Genomic DNA, 11,165 nt, shown 5'->3' with positions numbered 1-11,165 from the left:
CACTCAGCCATACTATATGCATGCACCACTCGCAGAGCGCCACCCTGAGGAGTTTAACACGTCACCACAGACCTCCTCTGAAAGCTAAATCTGGGCGTAAACGATTGACCCGGACAAAAATGTTTTGAAGTGTTCCATGTTTGGGTGAAAAACCCGAATAAATCTCTTTATATGCACTTTCCAATCATTTAACATGGAGACATGTTGGTTTCAGTGTTATAGACAGACGTGCTACCTAAAGTTAAGGGCAGGGAGCGGCAGAAGACATCAGCTGTGATAAACAAACAATAAACAGTTGTTTTGACCAGTGTTAAGGTTCAAATATTGAGGAAGGAGAGTACAAACAGGTGGATCCAAGGCACACCTACAACGGTGTGTTCACAGTAACTGGCAGAAGAAAATCTGAAGTATTTCAAAATCAGAAAACATGAACAGATAAGTTTAAATACTGTTTGTACATTTAAGAGCCAAAAGAAATAATTATGCTCTTGTTTTAGACTTGTATTCTTTGTAATGGCCACCAGGGGGCCACACTTGTGGCTGCAAAAGGTCTTGTGGTCCTATAGAAATGTGCGGTAAAACCTCTCTAAATACCTTCCTGATGAGTTTGTGAGCCCATTCAAAGAAAGGAAAGGACTAATACCAAACAATCAAGATGGTGACGTTGAAAACACTCAAGGCTTCAGAAGAGGACTTCACAAATCAACAGGTGACATCATGTTCATATTGTCCATGTTTTACACTGACTGTGGTGCTTCTTCTTGTTTCTTGGGCCACTAACTTCAGGGGCTGCCTCAGTGTATCATCCCATCCTGAGCATCTGCCGCACTGTCACACCAACCTTCTCCATCCTGACCTTCCCCTTTCCCCCCTGTTGTCCGTGGTTATACTGCAGAACTGTGTGCAGAACTTGTTCTTTATCTTCCAATCACACAGAGAAAAAGTTGCTATTGGTGCGTCACAGTGCCCTTCTAATGCAAAGGGAAGTGATTATACAGAAATTCACGCCAACTTCTGGTTAAATAAAGTTGTATTGTCCGTTAATCTGTGCTAGTCCTTGATGCTCTTTGTGGGTCATTCTTCAGTACCACAAAACTAACTCCAGTTTCCCACTAAAACGTCTTTAATATCGCTTTGAGAAAAGTTTGCAGGCTTGAAGAAAACCTCTTAAACTGCAGGGCCGCAGGCCACTGAGCCTGTTAAAGAACCACAGCGCTCTCTGGTGGACTGCAGCATGTTTGGCTCCAAGGTAAAACTGCACAGAGCAGAAAACAAAACCTTCATTTCCTGTTGTCTAACTAAAGGAAATACACGCAGGTTAAAGGTTGATATGTGATCTGAGTTATAAGGCCTGTGGCAGATTAAAAACCTCCTGAAATTCCTGATTCTTCTTCCTCCTCACCTTTCAGGAGATTTTCCAGCCAAGCTGGATTTAAAGGAAGAAAGAGGAAAAAAATAGTTTCCCACAGAGCTGAATATCTGTGTTTTGGGGATTTACATTTAAATAAGAGGCAGATCGGCTCGCTACCATGGCAACAGCACATGGACGGGAGATTAAGCACCTTGTTAACATGTGCTATACGAGGTGTTTCCAGGTGTACTGCAATTGAGGGTAAAGCTTTAAAGTGAGCACTTAAAAGGTTTTTTCAACTCAGTTTTGATTAAAATAAAATAAAAATGAGCAGCAGCCATAAAACAGTGTCATCTACTGAGGAAGAAACCTACACCATGTATCACAGTGAAATCCACCTTATACTGTTTGGCCATGGTTTCATCATTGGCATCAATGTGAATACTTGGAACTGTTCTTTTTCGATGGTCGAATGACTGTGCAGCATGCATCAATAATGACTATAAAAAACAAGACCTGAGTGCACAAGTTTGAATTTATTTTGAATGATCTCTCATCCACATAGGTTCAAATATATACATACACTCAAAAAAAAATTTCTAAGTGATATTGAGGGTTTTGCAATGTCTTTTAACTTGATGGGTCCAAGGACTATTAACTTCTGATCAGTGATCAGGATTAACTGCAAATGGTAGGTTCTCTTTACAGCATAAAAAGGACTTGTTTGACAGCACTCGGTGGACTGATCAATACTCAGATCAATTAAAAAGTTCAAGGAACTCATCATCTAAAAACAAGAATTCTAGATTTACTTAAGTTGGAAGATCTCTTGGAGCCATTTCTGAACAGCAGCAGATTCTAAGATCATCCGTTCAAACAGCTGAATGCAAGTACAAATTATTAAAATGTATAACTTTACCAAGGTCTAGAAGAAGACCCAAACTCTCACCCTCAGATAAGAGGAAACTGGTTAGGATGTTCAGGAACAACCCAGGAAACACCAAGGATCAAGCCTGTTATAAACTGGAAAGTGCTGGAACACCAGCAGCACGGTCCATAATGAAGCCAGTTTTACACCACCATGGACTGAGATGGTGCGTACCAAGAAAGAAGTCTCTGCTCTACAATCAACACCGTTGAGACTCACTGAAACTTGCACAGTATAGAACACTGTACCAACTGTGGTGGTAGCATCATGCTATGGGCTGGTACATTGCACAAAGTGTGTGGAATAATGGAGGACTAAATTAAATTAAATTAAAATTAAGAACTAGATGCTTGAAACTTGGACACAGTCGGGTGTTCTAGCAGGACAAATACATATCAAAACTGGTTCTGAATTGGATAAAGCTGGCTAACATTAAGCTTCTAGAATGGGCTTCCCAAAACCTTGTTGAAAATATGCTGAATTCAACTTAATTTTATTTATCTAGCATCAAATCACAACTGCCTCACGGTGCATTTTTATTATAAAGTAAAGACCTTACAATAACAAAGACTATAGTCAACTATACTTAAAAGCCAGGAGAATGCGAGGAAACTAGCCAATGTAAATTAACTACCAGTTCTGCCTGGGTGGTCAAATATATAGTCTGAATTATTCCAGAAGCTTGTTGATGTTACCCGAAGTGTCTAGTCAAGGGACATTTAACTAAATATTAATGAGAGCATTTGTATATACAGGGAGTGCAGAATTATTAGGCAAGTTGTATTTTTGAGGAATAATTTTTATTATTGAACAACAACCATGTTCTCAATGAACCCAAAAAACTCATTAATATCAAAGCTGAATGTTTTTGGAAGTAGTTTTTAGTTTGTATATAGTTTTAGCTATTTTAGGGGGATATCTGTGTGTGCAGGTGACTATTACTGTGCATAATTATTAGGCAACTTAACAAAAAACTAATATATACCCATTTCAATCATTTATTTTTATCAGTGAAACCAATATAACATCTCCACATTCACAAATATACATTTCTGACATTCAAAAACAAAACAAAAACAAATCAGCGACCAATATAGCCACCTTTCTTTGCAAGGACACTCAAAAGCCTGCCATCCATGGATCCTGTCAGTGTTTTGATCTGTTCACCATCAACATTGCGTGCAGCAGCAACCACAGCTCCCAGACACTGTTCAGAGAGGTGTACTGTTTTCCCTCCTTGTAAATCTCACATTTGATGATGGACCACAGGTTCTCAATGGGGTTCAAATCAGGTGAACAAGGAGGCCATGTCATTAGTTTTTCTTCTTTTATACCCTTTCTTGCCAGCCACGCTGTGGAGTACTTGGACGCGTGTGATGGAGCATTGTCCTGCATGAAAATCATGTTTTTCTTGAAGGATGCAGACTTCTTCCTGTACCACTGCTTGAAGAAGGTGTCTTCCAGAAACTGGCAGTAGGACTGGGAGTTGAGCTTGACTCCATCCTCAACCCGAAAAGGCCCCACAAGCTCATCTTTGATGATACCAGCCCAAACCAGTACTCCACCTCCACCTTGCTGGCGTCTGAGTCGGACTGGAGCTCTCTGCCCTTTACCAATCCAGCCACGGGCCCATCCATCTGGCCCATCAAGACTCACTCTCATTTCATCAGTCCATAAAACCTTAGAAAAATCAGTCTTGGGATATTTCTTGGCCCAGTCTTGACGTTTCAGCTTGTGTGTCTTGTTCAGTGGTGGTCGTCTTTCAGCCTTTCTTACCTTGGCCATGTCTCTGAGTATTGCACACCTTGTGCTTTTGGGCACTCCAGTGATGTTGCAGCTCTGAAATATGGCCAAACTGGTGGCAAGTGGCATCTTGGCAGCTGCACGCTTGACTTTTCTCAGTTCATGGGCAGTTATTTTGCGCCTTGGTTTTTCCACACGCTTCTTGTGACCCTGTTGACTATGTTGAATGAAACGCTTGATTGTTCGATGATCACACTTCAGAAGCTTTGCAATTTTGAGACTGCTGCATCCCTCTGCAAGATATCTCACTATTTTTGACTTTTCTGAGCCTGTCAAGTCCTTCTTTTGACCCATTTTGCCAAAGGAAAGGAAGTTGCCTAATAATTATGCACACCTGATATAGGGTGTTGATGTCATTAGACCACACCCCTTCTCATTACAGAGATGCACATCACCTAATATGCTTAATTGGTAGTAGGCTTTCGAGCCTATACAGCTTGGAGTAAGACAACATGCATGAAGAGGATGATGTGGACAAAATACTCATTTGCCTAATAATTCTGCACTCCCTGTATTTGAGCCTTTGTGGATTGAAGAAAATCTTGTTTTTAAAGTCATTAAAGATGTATGCTCTACAATCATTCCCCCATAGAAAAAGTTCAAAGAAATCATTAAAAAAAACCAAATTCTCCTGACATTCACACCCATGACTGGATGTAAATTTCTGACCACTCTTGTATATTTTTCTCCAACACAAAAGCCAAATTTGATTATTATATACAGATTTTTTTTTAGCATTTACTTTCCATAATAATCTCAATATACAGAACTATGAGTAACTAAAGCTTTAAGCTAAATGTAAAATGGTAAACAGACTGGTTTGTATATAGCGTTTTTTTGTTGTTGTTTTTTTTTTACTCTGAGCACTTTGTACAATTCACTAGTTCACACCCATTCATACATTAACCAGCTCTGTTTGAACAGGAGCCCATTTATTTAGAAAACAAAAACATAAATCATAGTTTAAAAAAGGATTTCATACAAAAACATTATGAATTTTAATGAATCATTTCACGGAAACTAACAGATCACAGTCTACCACAATCACACCACTGCAGCTGAAACTCAGGTGTGTGTTTGTTTTATATCTCTTTGTGTTCCTTCAGCAGCAGGTCCATGTAAGCTCCGGTCACCAGACTCTCCTTAGAAACTCCAAGCTTCTCCATCAGATCCTCAGCAACCTAAAATTAAATAAATATTTAAATAAAGGGAGACAAAAATGTGTCTTTTCCAAAGACAGTGTGAGACTGTGGGCTGCATCTGTTGGTAGATAAACCGTTTAAACCCCACCTGCTGTCCCTCTGCCACAGTCTGCTCTGGTCGCATCACCACCTGAACAAACACACAACAGATTATTCAGTGGGCAGGTTTTCACTTACAGAGCTCTGGATCCATTTCAGCACAGAACTCACCATCAACTCACTGAGGACTTCCTGTCCTCTCAGAGCCCTTCAGATTGAGATCTGACAGCTATTAAAAAAAATAAAAAATAAATCTAACACGATGTCAGAAATGCTGACGATCATGAACTCTGTCCCCCTGAAGCAAAGATGGGTTTAAAATATGTTCAGACACCGCTGGAAATGGTCTGATCCAGCCAGTGCTCCTCAGTTCTCCTGCCTAACCAAATCTCACCAGCTTAAACTTATCAAACGAACTGTTTGCATCAGTGTTCAGATTTTTGTATAAATTCAACTAAAGCTGGGCGATAGAACGATAAACGATATGTACTGCGAAATAACTTTTTCTCGATAGAAAAGTTAAACTATTGCGATAGACCTCATCTCGCTTGTCCTCTTAAAAAGAAAAAAAAAAAAGAAAAAAGAAAAGAAGAACAGCCAATCCAAATTAACCCTTTAAGACCTACCATAGAACCAAGTTCGCCAGAGCTTATATTATTTTTTTACATGCTGTGGAGCCATTTTTGGGAGCATTTCAAGTTGCTATACATCAATACAACCATTATAGCCCAGATTTTAATAATATGTATTCATTAAGTGCATAGTAATTACATAAATTGCAAAAAAGTGCAATAAACTACAAAAAAATTGAAAATCGTTTTTGCTTTTTTAACATATATTTGTAGTTAGAGAAATTTAAGAGGCTTATCCCTCAAAACTGTAAATACAAAAAAGTTGCACAAAATAGTTTCCCACCACATGAAATTTATTTTGAGTGTCTTCATAGTTTTATTTTTGAAATACACCAATTTTTATACACTGCAGGAAAAACGAAAATAAATATTATACTGCAAATTTGCAAAAAAGCAGCATATGCATCAAAATAAACTATTTCCAGCAGTGCAAATTGAGACCTAAGCATCCCAGAAACGACACAGAAAGTCATAAAGTCAAAGATAACTTTTAAAAAGACGAGTATAGGCCCTGAGGCCCTGATAGTAAAAAAGACTACATTTCCGCGAAAATGACGTCACTTCCGGTTTCGGGCAGGTAATGGCGGAAATGCAAAAGTTCGCGCTGACGTCTATTCCAACGTAGGAAGTGTTATGACCAGCTGATCGGATCGGTAAAGCGTGTTTCTGGAATATTATGTTTTTGTTCCTGCAAGCGCTTTTTATGCAGTTTTTGCAAAGCTTTATGTGGAAGGAAACCGTGACCTAGGACAAGTTGATGGCATAAGATGTAAGTACAACTCCTCCGGTTTCATATGCAAAAAAAATTTTGGCGCTAGCTTACGAGGTTGCAGTGCTACTGGGATTTAAAAATAGTTACGCAAAACAGAGCGTGCCCGCTCCGATCGGCTGTAAAGGGTTAAGTAGCGCAGAGCCGAACCAATCACAGCCGCAGCGTCACGTCACGTGACTTGTTACGTACAGCACAAGTGCCAAGCCGCACATGTGTATTTGTTTGGGAAGCAGCCAGCCGCCGTGCCGCCTGGGTAATGGAGGAAATGAGTGTGCCGACTAGAGAAAAATCAACCGAGAGCGTGACTGAAGGTTACCGAAGAGAAAACCGATGATGGTTCCAATGCCGGAGAGATTGTCGAACGGAAGAGCCATAGAAGTTCCGTAGTGTGAAGGTATTTCGGCTATTTCAAGTCTAACAAAAAACAGAGTAGCGTGCACTGTAAATTGTGCCGAAAGCAAGTCTGGAAATACAATAAACCGGTGCATGCTCAATCTCTGACTGGAAGCGCTAATTCGTCATTCGGCTTTTGTCAGACTAAAGTAACTGTTAAAACTGTTTGAAAAGCTAAGCTATACAACAAGGAGAGATTGAGAATTTCCTTTTAGTTCTCAGTTTATTTGATATTGACAAAAGTTAGTCAGTTTTGTCTGTTCTTCTGTAAAACAAACTAAGATTTATTTTTAGAATTAATATTTTGTTTCTAAGTGGAATTGACAATTTAGTCTGTTTCGTTTGTTCTGTTTTGAAACTTAAACGCTTTAGCGGCTGCCTTTTGTGTAGTTTGCAATATTTGCCTTTATTTATCTGAAAAATTCTCATGTTCCTTAAGTACATCTACCCTGTTGAACTTATTATGGGAAATAAATATTTAAATAAAAACAAGCTGCTGATTATTTCACATTTTACTTGTGAGCAACGGCACATTTAAATCTTACAAATATAGTTATTTGGCTTATATCGTGATAGATATCGTTATCGCCTGAAATGAAAAAATCTTATATCGCCCAGCTCTAAATTCAACCCAAGTCCATGAAAAAAGCGACAGAGTTCTAAGTTTTAGCAGAATTTAGTTTTTGACTTTAATACATATAAAGTGTGCACACTTTACACTACCATCAGGTCTTTATTTCTTTTCATCTTCATTATGTGAGAGGGTAGCTGACGTGTTGACATTAACCAACAGGAACCGCATTTAAAGTCACAGCGTGTCATCTTTAAGCACATTTTGTTGGTGAAATCGAAGCTTTTTAAGCTTTTTGCACAACATTTCACACAGTTTAAGTTTCTGATATTAGCAGATATTCAGCCGGTTTTCTGATTATTCACTGATCAATAGCTCGAGGTAAAGGTGACAGGTTTGCTGACCTCCAGCTCCATGTAGTGACCCAGTCCTTCTACCGTGTCCAGGTGAACTCTGGTCTGACCAATCAGAAACAGCCGCCGCTCCTTCTTTACTTCACCTTTGACCCCGAGGGCTTCTGAAAGGACAACCTGCACAAACATATTTACTGTTATTAAGATTACTGCCACTGAGATATACTTAAAGATCCAAATACACAAGATGCTGAATTTTCAGCTCAGTGTCAAAAATAAATTAAAGATCTGAAAATTAAACTTTTTTTGTTTTTAAACATACTGATTATAAAGCTTCTCATATGCGGTACCTTCAAAGCCCACCAGGGGTTGCTACACACACTCTGTCCAGCTGATTTAAGGGGCTAAATTACCTCCCCAACATGTCTTGAAGAGGCCTGGTACTGAACTAATTGTTTGATTCAGGTGTGTTGACCCAGGGTGAAATCTAAAACCTGCAAGACATCTGCCTGGAGTTCCCACCACTGCTCTAAATAGCCTTCTTAACTACCTCAGTAGCTCTAGCTGTCTTTCAACAGCTTGTTATTGTCCCCGTCCCCAAACTCACTGTAAAACTCCAAACACAAACTTCATCCATGTTAGCTGCTCAAAGTACTCCTTTCATCTAAGCAACTCTTTTTTTAGTGGTTGTCATCTCTATCCTTAATCACTCTAGCCTGCTGCACATCCTTATCACCTTGATTTGTCTGCCTAGCCAATAATAAAAGTCCTTTACTTCTTCCTCAGTCTCAGTATGAGCCTTTGCCATCTCTTTCTTTGCTGTATGCCTAGCTTCATCTGTAGCCCCAACTTTAACCTCCCTCTACAGCTCTACACCCTCTCATTCTACACTTTGGCTGTACTATCAAAAACAATTATTACCGTAAATCCCGGACTACAGAGCGCACCTGATTAAAAGCCGCATGCTGTAATTTTAGAAAGAAAATCAATTTTGCACTTGTTCAGGCCACACTGGATTTTAAGCCGTATGCGTTTCACTCGTAATATGAGATATTTACACAGAAATATTACACGTGAGGATTTTTAACGTTTAATTTCATCCGTAAGGTAACATAAACGTGATGGTAACATACAAAAATACATACTGCAAATGCTTTTTTTCCTCGAACAGCGCCTTAAGTATACGTACGTATCAGTAACACACAAATTACGTTGCTTATGGTTTTTTTACAGAACAGTGCACAAACAACATTATGTCTCTTAACAACCGGTAAAAATATATACCATATATATACACTACTTATCAATTTTATTGGTCTACTGCAGGGGTCGGCAACCCTAGGCACGCGTGAAGGGTTAACTGATGGCACGACCATAGCTGGACTGGCAATCCGGCATACTGGGCATTTGCTCGGTGGCCTGGTGACTTTTTTTCTTCTTTGTAATGGTATAAACAATGAGAGGTGGTGGATTGGCCAGATGCTGGTCGGTGTGTAAAAATAACTCAGTTGTTTGGTGGTGGCTATGGCGGAGCTTCCTCAGATGGTGGTGGAGGCCAGCAGGTGGATGAGAGAAAGGGGAGGAAGGAGGAGGAGAGACCCCAGGCAGCCGCCGGTCCGAGTGTAAATTAAAAAAACAAAACAAAATCCACATTCACAGAGAAATCTTGATTTAAGTTATTTCTCTGGTTTGGGGGCATGGCCTACGCTACCTAATTTCATTAACAGTTACATATGTTGGTGCTTTACCTGGAGGCTCTGTGGGTCACTGGTGGGGGTGATGGAGTAACGAGACAGTTTGGGTCCATCGGTGTCCGGACGCTCGTAGAAGATCAGCTGACCTGACCCGTTCTAAGGAGCAAAAAAAACCAAAAATGTAATTTTTTGTATTTTAAACTTCTCTAAACCTCATCGGTTGTTCTCTGTACCATGAAGTCTCGCAGCTTCAGCCGTCCTTGGCTGCAGCTGAAGAAAGTGTCATGCTGCCTGATGATCGTCCCCTCCGATTGGCTGAGCTCAGCCGCCTTCTGGGCAAACTGTGTCAGGTCGCTCACTTTGGCTTTGATCTCCACATTGGATGGCATGGCTCTACTGAGTACATACAAAACATGCAATGTGTTTGTACCTGATTAAATAACACCAAAATTAACTTTACCTGCACAGAAACTTGTTATGAGTTTTATACTCTAACCTGTAACCTTTTAAAGATGTCCCAACCATCACCAAAGATATTCATGCAAAATTAGACCATAAGTCTGAAAAAGTAACAATAATAACAACAACAACAACAACAATAATAATAATAATAATAATAATAATAATAATAATAAGTAATGTGTTTCTTCAATCATATTTCGGTTCTTTATTTTCGTTATTTATTTATTCCTGAGTTTGGCCCTCCATACTAACAGGCTTCCACAGACTCACAGCATCCTCAGTCCCTCATCTAACCGTTTATTTTGAAATTCTATGCCATGTTTGAACAACTCAAAAAGACATATCCAAACACGTAGCAGCGTTTTTAATCCTCAAATACTCTTCTAACAATACGGGATAAAGTATATTCACAGAGACTATTTTTATTATTTTCACAAAACTACGCCACTGCTTCAGAACCAAAACAAAGATGGCGTCTTGAAAGAGGCGTATTAAAATCCGTACATGTACTTCAGATGCGGGCATATTTTTCTTCGGATGATTAGATGAGCCTGTACGCATGAGGATAACTTCTCCATGGACCTCGTGACAGGTCTTCAGGAGTTTCTAAGGCTTGGCGGTAAAGACACCGATTAGCTATGGAAGCCGGTGTTAATGCAAAGGTAGCAGAAAGTGCAACAGTCAGCTGCAGGAAAAAATAGATTTGCACAAATAAAGCTTTTTAAGTCTCACCTTTTCACGAGTCTCTGCTGCTGTCTAACTGCGTCAACGAGGCTTAATTTTGCCGCGATACCATGCCTCCGGGGAGGAGAGGCGGAGGTAACGGACCAATCTAACCGCAAGTCAGCGCTGACTGACGGGAGGAGCCGCAGCGCCGTCGGCGTCTTTCTTCTTCTTGTGCGTTTTATTGGTGGCTGGCAAACAGGGAAATGGTGGATTATCGCCACCAACTGGTATGGGGTGCT

At 39.9% G+C, this 11,165-nt stretch overlaps 1 protein-coding gene across 1 annotated transcript; it reads right to left on the bottom strand.

Annotated features, from left to right (window-relative positions):
- Positions 1-4,984: 4,984 nt before the first annotated feature.
- On the bottom strand, positions 4,985-11,132 carry LOC309692734 (uncharacterized protein). Its single transcript, XM_082511517.1, has 7 exons — positions 10,933-11,132; positions 10,235-10,298; positions 9,972-10,134; positions 9,793-9,894; positions 8,096-8,221; positions 5,373-5,414; positions 4,985-5,263 (listed from the first exon to the last, which is right to left on the bottom strand). Exons 2-7 carry the CDS (start codon positions 10,261-10,263, stop codon positions 5,165-5,167), a joined length of 561 nt encoding a protein of 186 aa, XP_082367643.1. The 5' UTR covers positions 10,264-10,298; positions 10,933-11,132; the 3' UTR covers positions 4,985-5,164.
- Positions 11,133-11,165: the final 33 nt, after the last annotated feature.

Source organism: Aulonocara stuartgranti (assembly GCF_965226115.1).
Source record: "Aulonocara stuartgranti genome assembly, chromosome: 17".
NCBI classification, from domain to species: Eukaryota; Metazoa; Chordata; class Actinopteri; order Cichliformes; family Cichlidae; genus Aulonocara; species Aulonocara stuartgranti.
The sequence above is the reverse complement of the archived record's forward strand: the minus strand, read 5'-3'. Positions and strand labels throughout refer to the sequence as shown.